Raw genomic sequence first — 18868 nt, 5'->3', positions numbered from 1 at the left:
GAAAATAAGTCAAAGTAATTTTTCTCTTCTATCACTTCAAATCCAAAGAATAATCACATCCATGACATCAATGGCTCAGATGTTAAAGAATCTGCCTGCAATGCAGGAGACCTGGGTTTGATCCCTGGGTCAGAAAAGATACCCTGGAGAAGGGAATGGCTACCCACTCCAATATTCTTGCCAGGAGAACTCCATGGACAGAGAAGCCTGGTCTACAGTCCACGGGGCTACAAACAGTAGGACATGCCTGAGCGACTTTCACTTTCATGACATCAATGCCTGAAGAAAAATCTTTCTAACTTCAGCAGGATTGTTAAAAGTGCACCTCAATTCATTACTTGTCTTCTCTGTCTCTATCCCAAATCCTATTCAGGAATGACACCTTATCAGATAAGGTTAATTTCATGAATATGCACTAATCAGTTCTCAATCTAATCATAATGGTACAGTTAAAATTATACATAATGTCCATTTCTGGATAAAAAATGAAGTCAGTTCAGTTCAGTCGCTCAGTTGTGTCCGACTGTTTGTGACCCCATGAATCGCAGCATGCCAGGCCTCCCTGTCCATCACCAACTCCTGGAGTTCACTCAGACTCACGTCCATCGAGTCCATGATGCCATCCAGCCATCTCATCCTCAGTCGTCCCCTTCTCCTCCTGCCCCCAATCCCTCCCAGCATCAAAGTCTTTTCCAATGAGTCAACTCTTCGCATGAGGTGGCCAAAGTACTGGAGTTTCAGCCTCAGCATCATTCCTTCCAAAGAAATCCCAGGGCTGATCTCCTTCAGAATGGACTGGTTGGATCTCCTTGCAGTCCAAGGGACTCTCAAGAGTCTTCTCCAACACCACAGTTCAAAAGCATCAATTCTTCAGCGCTCAGCCCTCTTCACAGTCCAACTCTCACATCCATACATGACCACAGGAAAAACCATAGCCTTGACTAGATGGACCTTAGTCGGCAAAGTAGTCTCTGCTTTTGAATATGCTATCTAGGTTGGTCATAACTTTCCTTCCAAGGAGTAAGCATTTTTTAAATTTCATGGCTGCAGTCACCGTCTGCAGTGATTTTGGAGCCCCCCCCAAAATAAAGTCTGACACTGTTTCCACTGTTTCCCCATCTATTTCCCATGAAGTGATGGGACCGGATGCCATGATCTTCATTTTCTGAATGTTGAGCTTTAAGCCAAATTTTTCACTCTCCTCTTTCAATTTCATCAAGAGGCTCTTTAGTTCCTCTTCACTTTCTGCCATAAGGGTGGTGTGGAGTACCTTAGACTAAAACTTCCAATGAGAATAACTAAAGCAGCCTGATGACAAGGAAAAGAAAAACAAAGTTTCAAGGTGTCAAAAAATTGCTAAGGCAACCAGGACTTGACAGACCAAGGTCCTGAAGAAGGGGGAACAGAGAAGTAAAACAGACAATGCTTCAGCCATTTTTCCCTCAGGGTATCTAGCAATTCCCCCAGGGGAAGAAAAGGAGGATTGAGGAAATGGGGCAAGCAGAGAGTTATCAGTAAAATCACTGCAGGTGGTGACTGCAGCCATGAAATTAAAAGACGCTTACTCCTTGGAAGAAAAGTTATGACCAACCTAGATAGTATATTCAAAAGCAGAGACATTACTTTGCCGACTAAGGTCCGTCTAGTAACGGCTACGGTTTTTCCAGTGGTCATGTATGGATGTGAGAGTTGGACTGTGAAGAAGGCTGAGTGCCGAAGAATTGATGCTTTTGAACTGTGGTGTTGGAGAAGACTCTTGAGAGTCCCTTGGACTGCAAGGAGATCCAACCAGTCCATTCTGAAGGAGATCAACCCTGGGATTTCTTTGGAAGAAATGATGCTAAAGCTGAAGCTCCAGTACTTTGGCCACCTCATGTAAAGAGTTGACTCACTGGAAAAGACTCTGATGCTGGTAGGGATTGGGGGCAGGAGGAGAAGGGGACGACCGAGGATGAGATGGCATCACGGACTCAATGGACGTGAGTGTGAGTGAACTCCGGGAGTTGGTGATGGACAGGGAGGCCTGGCATGCTGCGATTCATGGGGTCGCAAAGAGTCGGACACGACTGAGCGACTGAACTGAACTGAACTGAGCCAAACAAACAAACAGAAACAAAAGAACAAAAACCAACTCAGCAGCATTTCTGGCAATCTCATGAAAATAGAGGAATAAAAATAAGAGACTTAAAGGTCCAGAATCTAGTGAAAAGGTAGAGTCAGAGACTGGATCCTAATATTCTGGCAATTTTTCATCAAAACTTTTCATAAACTGCAAGGTATAAGAGGATAAAAACCCAAGCAGAAAGCCAATGAAAAACAAAGTGTAATATTTAGAAATCTCATAATACTCTAGAGAAATTAATTAGAATTTAGAACCCACCAGTGGGGAAAAGTCCCAGTGAACATATCTATGCTCTCAGTGGGAATCCCTGGAGGGCTAACTATAAAAGCAAAGTAACAAGATGCATATGAAGCACTGCTCAAAATGGAGCCCAGACTCTAATGGAGAGATAAACTAGCCTTACAAAGACCAAGTTTAGAGTTTAGGATCTACCAAGGGAGAAATCCAAATGAACACACTTGACTCTTGCTTGAAAACTCTGGAGGACTATAGCCTAGGGGTGGAGAGGGGACAATAAGAACCCTGCAAAAACTACAACCCATCTTGAATCAATGCAGTCTCTATGGCAACTTGCCCCCACTTTATTTTCCTAGCAAAAAAAAAAAGTAAACCCTTTGTAGAAGAAAATATCATCCAGAGCCTCTAAGTTTTTTAATATACAATTTGCAACACTCAACAAAAGATTATCAGGCATAGCAATGAAGCCTGAATGGCCAAGGGCAAAACGCTGAAGAACAGCCAGCAGGATAGTAAAAAAGAAAAAAAGGGGCATTAGCTAGAATGCATAGAAATTAAGACAGCTTCCTCGTATCTCCCCTTTTTGCTTTTTTTTTTTTTTTTTTTTAAGAAAAAGCAATCATGTTATTGCTTCCCTGGTGGCTCAGATGATAAGAAATGTGCCTGCAATGCCGGAGGTCTGGGTTCGATCCCTGGGTTGGGAAGATCCCCTGGAGAAGGAAACAGCAACCCACTCCAGTGTTCTTGCCTGGAGAATCCCATGAACAGAGGTAGCTGGCAGTCTACAGTTCATGGGGTCACAAAGAGTCGGACATGACTGAGCGACTAACACTTTCACTTTTCAATCATGTTACTAAGCAGAAACAGGGAGACAACATCTTACATTTTTTGTTGTTGTTATACAGTATTCAACTTTGTACTGAATCAATTGTGACAATAAAGAAAAACCTTTACTTTTAGCTCTCAAAAAAAGTCTAGGCCTTGGTATTTACCTAACAGAGTTAAAAAATAACATCCACATGAAGAACCTGCACACAGCTGTCTACAGCAGCTTTACTCATAACTGCCCAAACTTGGAAGCAACCAAGATGTCCTTCCACTTGTGAATGGATAAACTGTGGTTCACCCAGACAATGAAATATTATTCAGTGCTAAAAACAAATGAGCTATGAAAAGATTGAGAAGAAACTGAAATACATAGTACCAGTGAAATAAGTCAACATGAAAAGACTTCATAATGTATGATTCCAACCACATGATATTTTGGAAAAGGCAAAACTTTTGGAGAGAGTGAACAGGGCAGTAGTTGCCAGGGGTCAGAGCGGAAGAAGGGATGAGTAGGTAGAACATAAGGTATTTCAGAGGCAGTGCAATTACTCTGTACTGTATTATAGTAGCAGATACATGTTTTTATACATTTGTCTAAAACGAGAGAAGTTATATAACTAAGAGTGTATGCTAAAGTAAACTGTGGTTTAGGGGTGATAACAATATGTCAGTGTGGGTTCATCCACTGTAACCAATGTACCACTCTGACAGGGGATGCTGATAATGGGGGAATCTAAGGGTTTACTTGGGGGAAGAAAGTATATGGAAAATCTCTGCACCCTCCTAATTTTGTGATGACTAAAACTACTCTTAAAAAAACAAAGTCTATTAACAAAAATTAATAGAAGTACCAGGAATGCCAAGATCCAGGACTATATTGACAGAAAATCACACAAAAATAAATAAATTAAAAACAGACTCAAGGTGATCTAGATTATGGGAGCAGGTAGAAGAAACTTTAAACTATGAAAATACAGAGAAAAAATAAGAGAATTTCAATAGAGCATTAAAATCTAGTAGAGTTATACTACAAAGTAGACATTAAGGCAAGAAATATTACTAGATACATAAAGAAACATTTAATGATGAGGGAAAATCACAAGGAAGATGCAGCAATTATAAATCTATATGCACTCTAAAATTAAAAACAGAACTTCAATATGATTCAGCAATTCCATTTCTGAGTATATGTCTGAAACAAATCATAATGTCAAAGAGATACCTGCACATCCATCAATGCAGCATTATTTACAACAGCCAACACGGAAACAACCCAAGTGCCCACTGACAGATGAATGGATAAATAAAATGTGGTCTGTGTGTGTATATATATACACACACCATGGAATATTTTTCAACCATAAAAAAGGACATCTACCATTTGCAACAATGTGGATGACCTCTAATGGGCATTATGCTAAATGAAATAAGACAAACAGAAGAAAACATGATGTCACTCATATGTGGCATCTAAAAAGTATCCTAAAATACTAAATTCATAGATACACAGAAAAGATTGGGGGTTGCCAGAGATAGCTGTGGAAGGTGAGTGCAATGACTGAAAAGAGGTCATCAGGTACAAACTTCCAGTTAGAAAATAATTAATCGGAGCATAACTGCTTATATGCATTACAGCTTATATAGTGACTATAGCTTATAATATTGAACAGACGACCCTTGAACAACATAGGGGTTAGATACACCAACCTTCAGCACAGTTGAAAATCCACCTATAACTTTACAATAGGCCCTCCAATGCTGCAGTTCCACGTCCATGCATTAAACCAATGGCAGATCAGATAGTACTGCAGTAACATTCACTGAAAAAAAATCTGCATATAACAACCTGTGATGTTCAAGGGTCAACTGTATTGTATATTTCAAAGCTGCTAAAAGTAAATCTTCCAAGTTCTCATCATAAGAAAAAAAAAATATGTATGTATGCTTACAGATGTTATCTAGACTTCTTGTGGCAATCATTTCATAATACACAGTCATAGTGGATGTTGTACCTGTGTATGAGTTCACTCATTCTGTTGTGTCTGCCTTTTACAACCCCATGGACTGTAGCCCACCAGTTTCCTCTGTCCATTCAATTTTCCAGGCAAAAGTACTGGAGGAGGTTGCCACCTCCTACTACAAAGGATCTTCCTGACCCAGAGATTGAACTCATGTCTCGCTGCACTGGTAGGCAGATTCTTTACCACTGAACCACCTGATAAGTCCATTATGTTGTACACCTGAAACTAGTATATAGTCAAGCATACCTCAATAAAAAAATGTTAAAAACAATTCTTTAGTCAGGAGGAAAATTATTCCAGACATGATAAAAATGCAGTAAGGAAGGAATAAAGAACACTGGGAAAAGAATTGTGTGTGTATGTATAAACACTGACTTTAAAAACAATAATAATGTTTGTCAAATTTACATATAGAATTAAAATGCATTATAACAATAACAACAGGGGGAGAAACTGCAATAGAGTTTTAGATCCTCACAATATAAGAAAACTGGTAAAGATTACAATATACATTTTGCTGTGTGTCTATTGTAATCTCTAAGGTAACCTCTAAAAGAATAAAAAAAGTAAGTACCTAACAAGTTAATAGAAAAATATGAAAAAAAATTGTGATTAATTCACAGATGAAGAGAAAAACACAAAATATATGAGACAAACAGAAAACATGCAACAAGATAGTAGATATAAACCTAAGTAAATCAGGTGATGTCAGTCAATGGCAGTCCCAGGTTCCTAAAATTCTCCTCCCATACAACAGCAACAAGAAATTGACCCAAAAACTTCAGCGAAAAAGCAAATATACAAGGTGAATGAGTGACAGTCACTCAGTCATGTCTGACTCTTGGTGACCCCATGGACTGTAGCCCACCAGGCTCCTCTGTCCATGGAATTCTCCAGGCCAGAATACTGGAAGGGGTAGCCTTTCCCTTCTCCAGGGGATCTTTCCAACGCAGGGATCGAACCCAGGTCTCCAGCATTGCAGGCAGATTCTTCACAAGGGAAGCCCATATGAGGTGAAGGGATATGCTAATTAATGCAACTGTGGTAATCCTCTCACAATGTACAGGTACATCAAATCATCACACAGTGCACTTTAAATGTGTTAAAATTTTGTCAATTATATCTCACTACAACTAAAAGAAAACAAAGTAACATTGATAACTTCTTAGCTAACTGTGTACATAAAAAGGTTATTTTTTCCAAATTATATTTAGTATTTTACCTTGTAAGTCAATTTTTTACGCTGACACACCTTTAATTCATAGTCACAAAAAGGATCAGATACTCTAACTACAATGAAACGCTTTGACTAAAAACATAAACTGCTAAAGCTGTGAATATATCAAATTGAAATATGTTAAAAAAAAATAGGCATATCTTAAAACAGATTTTCAAATAGACTTACTTATCCCAACCAAGAGCTCTTATTTCTCCAATAAGGCTTGAGTAGAACTTGGGAGGAGGAGGTAGTACATATGGTTCTTTTTTATTCTTTAAAGCAACTTCCTGTTTAAAAGAAAAAACGTGAATCAGCTGTGGAATGCTACACAATGAATTATTAGTACCTGACTACAAAGCACAACTCTTGCACCTCATTAACATGTCCATTATCTTTATAGAAAATCCAGCTGATTTCCCTCCTCATTAAAACAAAAAAAAGACAAAAAAAGGGGTAAAGGACTGCACCAAAGGTCATGTAAAAATGTCAATTATTATACCATACAAACTTAATATTGAAATGTCTAATATTCTCCTAGACTATCATGTCTATCACAGATGAAAAAGGATCACCAAAGAACAAAGCAAAATCCTCATCCTCAGGCTTTACTATTTTTCTACCCCTGTGGATATAATGTTTGATAGAAAGAAACATGTACCTTTAAAGAAAAGCCTGAACTCTATGTACATGGCCTAGACCGATATATTTGTACACCATTATGAATCACATTCTTACAAACAAAAATCCTTCTTTATCACAATAGTTAACCTGTTTATTTCCTTTACTGAATTCCATGCTGTATTACTCCCAGACCAGTGAAGCATTTTACCATCTATCTGGTTAGATCACAGCTTCTTTCCCCCACTAAACCTACCTATGACATCTTTAAGATGATTTATGTTCCCCTGAACAAAACTAAAATTTACATTTTTTACAAGCAATACAAGCATCACTAGAGTTGCTGGGGCTGAAAATTACCAATTACTTCAAAGGTGTTACCCTGGACAGTATCTTACTTGGAAAGTAAAAAATAAATGTACATATGAATTACACAGAGGTTCATATGGTTTGGATTATTAAAAGGTATTATAAAAAGCAGGCTTCCCAGATGGTTCAGTGATAAAGAATCCACCTGCCAATGCAGGAGACACAAGAGACCCAGAGTTCAATCCCTGGGTCTGGAAGATCCCCTGGAGAAGGAAATGACAGCCCACTCCAGTATTCTTGCCTGGAAAATCCCAAGTACAGACAAGCCTGGCTGGCTCCAGTCCATGGGGTTGCAAACAATTAGACATGACTAAGCACATTATAAAAATTAAAGAAATAAAAATTTAAAAAAACAGATATAATAACAAAACAACATAAGAACAAGTCTAAAATTATAAAGATTTCTGGTAACCCTAATAAAATGTATACATTTTTATTCACTTAAATATGTTTATTAACATGGATAGAAGGCTACTAAATTAACACTAGAAAAGACTAGATTTTTACAAAACAACATTTCAAAAATCAGGACTGCTAACTGAAACTACTTAAATACAGTTCTGAATCTGCTTTAGGATAAAAATAAACAAACCAAACCCTGAAAACTGGTTAGTAAGGCCTAGAATGTCAATTTGAATCAGAAAGGAAGCTCCTAGAAGACAAAAAGTATACTGCCTTTTCATAAACTACTTAGTGCTATATATAAACAACCTGATGGTCCACAAAAATTATCAGTATTAAGATTCTCCTGTTACAAATACTACTAACAGGAGTCAGTACAGTGCCTGTATTTACAAACATGTTAAGAGTTACACAGTATTTCTTTGGAAATTTTTTTCAATTCAAAAATATTAATTACTGTTATTCATATATACTGAAGATAAAAACAAATGGACAATAATGTACTTGGATAAAAGAGTACTTTAACCCTAGATTTATGACATGTGCTAACTCTGCCTTCTACTTTGGGTCAGACAAGTTATTCCTATTCTAGAACCATAACAGAGAAAAGGGCAAAGACAGAGAATTGTGGAGAATGAAGCAAAGGTACTTAGAAGAAAGAACATAGGCTTTACAAACCATGAGTTTAGATCCTAACTTTAAACAATTCCAAGTTTTGAGGCCTTAGGCACTCAGTGACTCAGCTCTAAAAAAGGAATAAAATAATCTACCTATTGAGTTCTTTTAAAATATAATTGTTCATTTAATAAATATGTATCAAACTCCTACTATATGCCTAGTTAGCACTAGGAAACTCCAAGAGAAATTTAACAAAATGTCCTGAAAAAAGTTCAACAGCTACTGATTTCATTTGGGCAACAATCTTAATATTTTCACCAGGGATTATATTCGGTTAACCCTATTACTAATAATACAACCCAATAAATAAACTAATAATTCTTACATCTTTAGGTAGACTCCCACAAATGTGCAATAGTATCACCAACCGTGTCCACAATTTTAGAGAGTTAAAGTACAGGATCTTATTTAGGAAAGTAAAAACAAATGTACTATACAGACTACTGTGAATTAGAGATCAACCACACTATTTTAAACTAATGAATATTTCTTCAAAATTAAATGACCATTAGAGCTTAACTTAGTTAGCTTCATAGTAAAACCTAATGGGCCACATAGGTTCTCTTAGTCCTATTTGTACGGCTTATCGAAATTATGATAAAAAGTCAAAAGAAACTTTTTCAACTTTTGTCCAATGTCAAGGAGAGGTAAACCAAAATGTTTCACTACTTCAACTTACCTTTTTAAGGTTATCATGTTGTAGCCTTTGACAAAATTTACAATGAATTTTGATAAACCTTATTAACTACAGTTTACAAATTTATAAGTCAAAATTTAAACTTTAGAAAGTGACTTTTTAAATACTTTCATTTCATCCCAAACTTTTCACCAAAGCCTTTGTCATGAATATTAAAGAAAAGAATTCAAAACAAATCTAGCAAGTAAATTAAGTTCTCAATATGTGGCAGCTGCTGCTAACAATAAAAAGAAAACAGAACCACAAAGAAATAACAAAATGCTTTCAGTTGTTAGTAGAAATATAGTGGCATTGTAATTTTATAAAACAAATATAAGAAATATTTTATAGATGTGAGAAATGCATAAGTAAAACATAAAATTATAACTATGTTAATACTCAAAATGGAAAAGAAAAACTAAAACTAGAATTACCACATGATCCAACAATCCTACTCCTGGGAATTTAACCAGACTAAATTAACTCAAAAAGACAGAAGCACCCTATTTTCATAGCAGCACTGTTCACAACAGCCAAAACATAGAAGCAATCTAAATGTCCATCAACAGATGAATGGATACAGACGATGTGGTACATGAATAAAATGGAGTACTACTCAACTATTAAAAAATAATAATGCCATTCACAGCAACACGGCTGCAAATAGAGATTACCACATTAAGTGACATCTAAGAAAGAGAAAGACAAATACTGTATGGTATCATTTGCATGTGGAATCTAAAATCTGGTCAAAATGAACCCATCTACCAAACAGGAACAGACTCATAGACGCAGAGAACAGATTTGTCCTTGCCAAGGAGTAGGAGAGGAGGGAGAGAGATGGCCTGGGAGTTTGGGTTTGGTAGATACAAATGATTACATTTAGAATGGATAAAGAAGGTCCTACTACACAGCACAGGGAACTATATACAATATCCTGTGATTAACCATAATGGAAAAGAATATTAAAAAGAATGTATATACGTGTATAACTGAATCACTCTGCTATACATCAGAAACTGGCACGACACTGTAAATCAACAGAACTTCAATAAAAAAGAAATACTAGAAATGAAAACTCAGATTTAAGAGAAAAGAGATATAAGCATAAAAGTCAAAGAAGTAAAATCCCTATGCCAGATGTAAATTGAAAATATTGAAATGAAAACAAGTAATAGCAAAGGTCTGAACAGTCAAAGCTATGGTTTCTCCAGTAATCATGTACGGATGTGAGAGATGGACCATAAAGAAGGGAGTGCTGAGTGCTGAAGAACTGATGCTTTCAAATTGTGGTGCTGGAGAAGACTCTGAGAATCCGTTAAACAGCAAGGAGATCAAACCAGTCAATCCTAAAGGAAATCAACCCTGACTATTCACTGGAAGGACTGATGCTGAAGCTCCAATATTTTCACCAGGTGATGCAAAGAACAGACTCATTGGAAAAGATTCTGATGCTGGGAAAGATTAAGGGCAGGGGGAGAAGAAGGTGACAGAGAGTAAGATGCTTGGATGGCATCACTGACTCCATGGATCTGAGTTTGAGCAAACTCTGGCAGATAGTGAAGGACAGGGAAGCCTGGGGTGCTGCAGTCCATGGGGTCACAAACAGTCAGACATGACTTAGTGCCTGAACAACAAATAGCAATGAACATGCCAGTTTCAAGACTGTGGCATCCAAATACCATTTCCTACAAAGAAACCATATCTCTTTGGTAAAACAGGATAAGTGAATGGAACTGGAGCAACTGGTGCCACAAAGCGAAGCTTAGATTGTGTTAAAAGAACTCAGGAGCCAACATGAAAGGACTTATATTGACCAAAACTGGTAAAATTTAAGCATTAAAAACAATAATATTCGCAATGGACTAAAGTTAATAAAATATTTTAAAATACATGGTTTCATAATAATAAAAAAATCATTAGTTCCCTTTGAATGCCTAGGTACCAACTCATTATTCTTAAAATTGATTTTTAAAAAAAAGGAAAAAAATCAAGCACTTATCCTTATTCCAATATGGGCAAGATCTCAAATTTACCAAATAAATGATGAGGGGAACTTCTTTTCTGTGAAATTTTCAGCTAATAAATGTAGATGATGGATTTTTTTAAATCACCATTTGCAACCCCTAACAAAACAGTGGATGTAGTTAATGACCACCACTGGAAGCTAAAATCAGTTGGTGATAGGCTGATCAGAAACTTTATATTGGATGGATCTAAACCTATTGACTAATCTTAACTCTATTAAATGAGGAACTACCAGACACCATGTACCTCCTATGCTGAGTAAGAAGTACAGAGCATAAAGTATTATTATCAGGAGAAATGAATGCAACTTCATTCAGACCTCTAATTTAACTGCTAGATTACAAAAAAAAAAGTATAATATGTTAAAAGATAGCATGAATATCTAATGAACCAAATTCAGAATGTAGGAAACCTTTTAAAATGCTCCAGTCCCCTTCTCCTAAAAGAGTAGGTAGGTAAAGAAATATCTTAGGCAAAACTTTGTAGTTTGCTCATGGGTCCATGGGTATTTACTGTAGTCTTCCTTCTTTTGCTAATCAAGTATCTTATGTATCCATGCATGCTAAGTTGTTTCAATCATGTCCAGCTCTTTGCGAGCCCATGGACTGTAGCCTGCCAGGTTCCTCTGTCCATGGGAATTCTCCAGGCAAGAATACTGGAGTGGGTTGCCATGCCCTCCTCCAGGGGATTTTCCCAACCCATGTCTCTTATGTCTCCTACATTGGCAGATGGGTTCTTTCCCACTAGCGCCACCTAGGAAGCCAATTTATCCACAGTTAACTTAAACAGTAGAAAATTCTGAAAGAGATGGGAATACCAGACCACCTAACCTGCCTCTTGAGAAAGCTGTATGCAGGTCAGGAAGCAACAGTTAGATCTGTACATGGAACAACAGACTGGTTCCAAATAGGAAAAGGAGTACGTCAAGGCTGTACGTTGTCACTCTGCTTATTTAACTTCTAGGCAGAGTACATCATGAGAAACGCTGGACTGGAAGAAACACAAGCTGGAATCAAGATTGCTGGGAGAAATATCAATCACCTCAGATATGCAGATGACATTACCCTTATGGCAGAAAGTGAAGAGGAGCTAAAAAGCCTCTTGATGAAAGTGAAAGAGGAGAGTGACAAAGTTGGCTTAAAGCTCAACATTCAGAAAACGAAGATCATGGCATCTGGTCCCATCACTTCATGGGCCAAAATCACTGCAGATGGTGATTGCAGCCATGAAATTAAAAGACGCTTACTCCTTGGAAGAAAAGTTATGACCAACCTAGACAGTATATTCAAAAGCAGAGACATTACTTTGCCGACGAAGGTCCGTCTAGTCAAGGCTATGGTTTTTACAGTGGTCATGTATGGATGTGAGAGTTGGACTGTGAAGAAGGCTGAGCGCCGAAGAATTGATGCTTTTGAACTGTGGTGTTGGAGAAGACTCTTGAGAGTCCTTTGGACTGCAAGATCCAACCAGTCCATTCTGAAGGAGATCAACCCTGGGATTTCTTTGGAAGGAATGATGCTAAAGCTGAAGCTCCAGTACTTTGGTCACCTCATGCGAAGTGTTGACTCACTGGAAAAGACTGTGATGCTGGAAGGGATTGGGGGCAGGAGGAAAAGGGGATGACCGAGGATGACATGGCTGGATGGCATCACTGACTCGATGGATGTGAGTCTGAGTGAACTCCAGGAGATGGTGATGGACAGGGAGGCCTGGCATGCTGCGATTCATGGGGTCGCAAAGAGTCGGACACAACTGAGCGACTGGACTGAACTGAACTGAACTGAATAATCAATTGTATATAACTATATATATATGTGAAGAGTTGACTCACTGGAAAAGACTTTCATGCTGGGAGGGACTGGGGGCAGGAGGAGAAGGGGACGACAGAGGATGAGATGGCTTGATGGCATCACTGACTCGATGGACCTGAGTCTGAGTAAACTCCGGGAGTTGGTGATGGACAGGGAGGCCTGGCGTGCTGCGATTCATGGGGTCGCAAAGAGTTGGACACAACTGAGCGACTGAACTGAACTGAACTGACATAAATATGTAATGAAGCTTAACAAGTTTTTCAGAAATCTGTAATTGCATATGAATGGTAGCTCAGAGGTTAAAGTGTCTGCCTGCAATTCAGGAGACCTGGGTTCGATCCCTGGGTTGGGAAGATCCCCTGGAGAAGGAAATGGCAACCCACTCCAGTATTCTTGCCTGGAGAATCCCTTGGACAGAGGAGCCTGGTGGGCTACAGACCACCGGGTCGCAAAGAGTTGGACACGACTGAGCGACTTCACTTTCACTTTCATCATATCTTTAAGTGATTTTTTAATCTCTGTTGATGTTACATTCTCTAACAGACCAGAAGTATACTTTATTTCTTCACAACCTGTCCAGGTCTAGTGTCAAGTGTACCCATCAAATTGGTTCTTACACATAATTCTATTCCTCTTGCAGTTCCAGAAAAGTACCATCCACATTTATGCACGAGTAAAATAAAACATTAAATGACTGAGAGTTGAGAAGTTTTAAATTCTAATGTTAGTTTTTAAAGGAATTACAAAAACACACCAGATTTACAGAGTATGATGACAGTGTTAGAAAACAAATTCTTACCAAAAGCATCTTCAACTCCATCATAAAACTCACTAGATCAGGAGACTGCTGCATTCTCTAGACCAAAACATATTTTTAATTAATTTCATGTGTACAATGAATATTCCATGCACTGGAAATGGAAAATTTTTTAAAGTCCATATAAATATAAAAAAATATTAGCTATCTTAAAAGTATAAGAATTGAATTATTGGTCATCAACACTATTATTTCTACCAATTTCATTCTGAAAGAGTAATTAAAACCCTCAAATCTAATTTGGTGAGATATGCTGAATTATGTAAGCATGGCACTTAAAGTCTCACACATTACTCTATTTATTCAGCACAGACTACTGTCAAGTTTAGCAAATCTAGCAAACCGCAGCACTATTAAAAAAAATAGTATGACTGGAATGTCAAGAGGAGTATAAAATATAAAAATCAGGCAAATCCATACAAGTAAATCTAGTTAGAATAATGAATTAACTAATCAATAATACTGTCTATTTTAATTTTTTCTTTGACCTTAAAGACTGCCTATAATTGTTAATTTTGTCCTTTCACAACTAACCTGTATTAATTCAAAAGAAGTCAATCTTTCAATAAGGTAAAACAGTTACAATAATACGACAAAAAGTAAATAACTTCTGAAGTACAGTGTTAAAGTGTCAGGGCTCCATTTCCTAGAAATCTTTGATTCTTAAAAGAAAATTATTATAAAATAAAAGCAAAAAGATTCTCATTAAAATTGCTTTATTAAATAAATCTACATCATTTCTCTGCTTCAAATCAAAATAATGTTATTTTTGCTACTTTTTATAATGCACTGCACTACCACCACACAGTTCTGAAGCTGATATGTAAATTTCAGTTTTTAGAGGAGAAAAATAATAATCTAAAGTATTCAGCAATACACGAGGCATATGATTCATACCTTAATGTAGCTTGGTAGGGCACAAGTGTGCAGAACAAATCTTTGACTTTCCCTTCTTCTATATATTTCCCCTGTAGTTGACTAGTGATAAGTAATAAATTATACCAAAAGTGTGCAAACTACAGCTCAGAGGCTAAATCCAGCCCAATAGCTGTTTTTATAGAGTTGTGATGAAATGCAGCCACGCCTATTCATTTACCACTTGTCAAAGCTGCTCTGTGCTACAAGGGCAGAGCTATGTAGTCATAACTGAGATCTTAGGGTCCCCAAAACCTGTAAAATTTACTACCTGGCCCTTCACAGAAAAGACTGCTGACCACATCTCCAGCCCTGACTCATATTTAATGAAGTTAAAAATGACACCAGGAAAGAACAGTAACGTTCACCTGGACTTTGGAATAAAACAAAGACTAAAACTAATACTGGGTTCTATAGTATTGGAGGGCAAGGGGGAAGATACATAACTGGGACTTTTTCTAGGAGCTCTCTTGGTGAATTGGTGGAGAAAAACTTATGAATCTTAAGTCTTCATTAAGAGTTTTTCTTCAAGCTATTTAGCTATCTCAGATTCATTTCTTAAACTTTAGCATACAATATAGTCTCAGTGAAAGGGGAGGGGATGGTGGAGAGAACACAAAGAGAAATCATGTAAACATTCCCTTAAAAATATGCTGTAATTATATTGCCAGCAATGACAGTCTACTTTCTACAAATCAAACTATTTCCTGTATTTCTTTGTGGTTCAGTACTGCTTTAAGTGAGAGTAACTGTCATTGTCATTTACCATAGATAATAACCTGCTTTAAGATAGAGAAAACAGAAGATCAGGAAAAACACACAAATTAATAAACCATTAAAAGAAAGGCAGCTCTATTTGCATCTACTTTTCTACAAGAGGTATTTCATTATTTTCAATTGCTTCAGTAACTGATTTGCTTGTTTCTCTAATCATTAAAAGAATTTTCAGGAAGAGGAACCTAAACATTATGAATAACTGAATTTGGGTAGGGATATGGATAAAGTGGGTGAAGTGTGTCTAAAGTATAACTTATAAATTAAAAAAAAAAATTAAAGTAACTAAATAAATCCTGCCTATATTTCATCTATGCTGCCTTTACATCTACTCTTATTACATATGCAGGCCTGATCCTAAGTGCTTTCCACCCCACTTTTCTGTTGCTAGTTCTGTTGTTGTAGTTCTGTTCCTTGAACTACAATCACACTTTTGCCACAGATGTCCTACAACTCCTAAAAGGGTCCTGGGATACTTTTGGTACCACCACTATTCAGGAAGAGAAAGTGAATGCATTTGAAGGCCCTGAAGTTCCAAACATGGAAATAAAGTTTCAACACAAATGCTACCGGGAAATGTGCTGAGGATTTTAGACGGAAAATATTTTACATAAAATATGGTTCCATAAAATGCTTGATAAAGAAAAAACCTACATAATGCAGTGTGTTATAATACTTTGCAAAATAGGTTTTAAAAAGAGCATATTTAGTAAATTCCTAACGTCTCTTGGCAAAATGGTTGTCTGGCAAGGCCTTAAAAATAGCTGAGAAAAGAAGAGAAGTGAAAGGCAAAGGAGAAAAGGAAAGATATACCCATTTGAATGCAGAGTTCCAAAGAATAGCAAGGAGAGATCAGAAAGCCTTCCTCAGTGATCAGTGCAAAGAAATAGAGGAAAACAATAGAGATACCAAGGGAACATTTCATGCAAAGATGGGCACAATAAAGGACAGAAATGGTATGGACCTAACAGTAGCAGAAGCTATTAAGAAGAGGTGGCAAGAATACACAGAAGAACTATACAAAAAAGATCCTCATGACCAAGATAACCACGATGATGGGATCACTCACCTAGAGCCACACTTCTGGAATGTGAAGTCAAGCAGGCCTTAGGAAGCATCACTACGAACAAAGCTAGTGGAGGTGATGGAATTCCAGATGAGCTATTTCAACCCTACAAGATGATGCTATCAAAGTGCTGCACTCAATACACCAGCAAATTTGAAAACCCCAGCAGTGGCCACAGGACTGGAAAAGGTCAGTTTTCATTCCAATCCCAAAGAAAGGCAATACCAAAGAATGTTCAAACTACCTCACAATTGCCCTCATCTCACACGCTAGCAAAGTAAAGCTCAAAATTTGCCAAGCCAGGTTTTAACAGTACATGAACCATGAACATCCAGATGTTCAAGCTGGTTTTAGAAAAGGCAGAGGAACAAGATAATATTGCCAAGATGCGTTGGATCATAGAAAAAGAGAAAGAGTTCCATAAAAACATCTACTGCTTTATTTACTATGCCAAACCTTTTGACTGGATCACAACCTTTTGTGTGGATCACAATAAACTGTGGAAAATTCTGAAAGAGATGGGAATACCAGACCACCTGACCTGCCTCTTGAGAAATCTGTATGCAGGTTAAGAAACAACAGTTAGAACTGGACATGGAACAACAGACTGGTTCCAAATCAGAAAAGGAGTACATCAAGGCTATATACTGTCACCCTGCTTATTTAACTTCTATGTAAAGTACATCGTGAGAGACGCTGGACTGAATGAAGCACAAGCTGGAATCAAGATTTTCAGATATGCCGATGACACCACCCTTATTGCAGAAAATAAAGAAGAACTAATGACCCTCTTGATGAAAGTGATACACACAGTCAAAGGCTTTGGCATAGTCAATAAAGCAAAAGTAGATGTCTTTCAGGAACCCTCTTGCTTTTTCGATGATCCAGTGGATGTTGGCAATTTGATCTCTGGTTCCCCTGCCTTTTCTAAATCCAGCTAAACATCTGGAAGTTTACAGTTCATGTGCTGCTAAAGCCTGGCTTGGAGAATTCTGAGCATTACTTTGCTAGTGCTTGAGATGAGGGTCAATTGTGAGGTAGTTTGAACATTCTTTGGCATTGCCTTTCTTTGGGATTGGAATGAAAACTGACCTTTTCCAGTCCTGTGGCCACTGCTGAGTTTTCCAAATTTTCTGACATATTGACTGCAGCCCTTTCACAGCATCATCTTGTAGGATTTGAAATAGCTCAACTGGAATTCCATCACCTCCACTAGCTTTGTTCATAGTGATGCTTCCTAAGACCCACTTGACTTCACGTGCCAGGATGTGTGGCTCTAGGTGAGTGATCCCATCATCGTGGTTATCTGGGTCATGAAGATCTTTTTTGTAAAGTTCTGTGTATTCTTGCCACCTCTTCTTAATAGCTTCTGCTTCTGTTAGGTCCATACCATTTCAGTCCTTTATTGTGCCCATCTTTGCATGATATGTTCCTTTGGTATCTCTAATTTTCTTGAAGAGATCTCAGGTCTTGCCCATTCTATTGTTTTCCTCTATTTCTTTGCACTGATCACTGAGGAAGGCTTTCTGATCTCTCCTTGCTATTCTTTGGAACTCTGCATTCAAATGGGTATATCTTTCCTTTTCTCCTTTGCCTTTCACTTCTCTTCTTTTCACAGCTATTTGTAAGGCCTCCTCAGACAACCATTTTGCCTTTTTGCAATTCTTTTTCTTGGGGATGGTCTTGATCTCTGCCTCCTGTACAATGTCACGAACCTTCACCATAGTTTTTCAGGCACTCTGTCTTTCAGATCTAATCCCTTGAATCTATTTCCACTGTATAACTGTTGGGGACCTGATTTAGGTCATACCTGAATGGTTTAGAGGTTTTCCCTTCTTTCTTCAATTTAAGTCTGAATTTGGCAACAAGGAATTCATCATCTGAGCCACACCTTCTGGTCTTGTTTTTGCTGACTGTATAGAGCTTCTCCATCTTTGGCTGCAAAGTATATAATCAGTCTGTTTTTGGTATTTACCATCTGCTGATGTCCATGTGTAGAGTCTTCTCTTGTGTTTGTGGAAGAGAGTGTTTGCTATGACTAGTGTGTTCTCTTGGCAAAACTCTATTAGCCTTTGCCCTGATTCATTCTGTACTCCAAGGCCAAATTTGCCTGTTACTCCAGGTATCTCTTGACTTCCTACTTTTGCATTCCAGTCCCCTATAATGAAAAGGACATCCTTTTTGGCTGTTAGTTCTAGAAGGTCTTGTTGGTCTTCACAGAACTATTCAACTTCAGCTTCTTTAGCATTACTGGTCGGGGCATAGACTTGGATTACTGCGATATTGA

The 18868-nt window shown here is 37.7% G+C and overlaps 1 protein-coding gene across 4 annotated transcripts in view; it reads right to left on the bottom strand.

The window, feature by feature from the left end:
* FANCL (FA complementation group L) overlaps positions 1–18868 on the bottom strand; it is an 87953-nt gene that overhangs the window by 52039 nt on the left and 17046 nt on the right. For 2 of the 4 annotated variants that reach the window (XM_069583261.1, XM_069583265.1), the window contains 2 exons: positions 13809–13865; positions 6614–6714 (listed from right to left, as the gene is read on the bottom strand). In XM_069583261.1, coding sequence (XP_069439362.1) covers positions 6614–6714; positions 13809–13865 — 158 coding nt within the window. The remainder of the gene's footprint in view (positions 1–6613; positions 6715–13808; positions 13866–18868) is intronic. The other 2 variants (XM_069583262.1, XM_069583264.1) reach the window with 1 other exon arrangement.

This window comes from Ovis canadensis, chromosome 3, assembly GCF_042477335.2.
Source record: "Ovis canadensis isolate MfBH-ARS-UI-01 breed Bighorn chromosome 3, ARS-UI_OviCan_v2, whole genome shotgun sequence".
NCBI classification, from domain to species: domain Eukaryota; kingdom Metazoa; phylum Chordata; class Mammalia; order Artiodactyla; family Bovidae; genus Ovis; species Ovis canadensis.
Note: the sequence above shows the minus strand (reverse complement) of the source record. Positions and strands in the feature narration are given on the sequence as shown.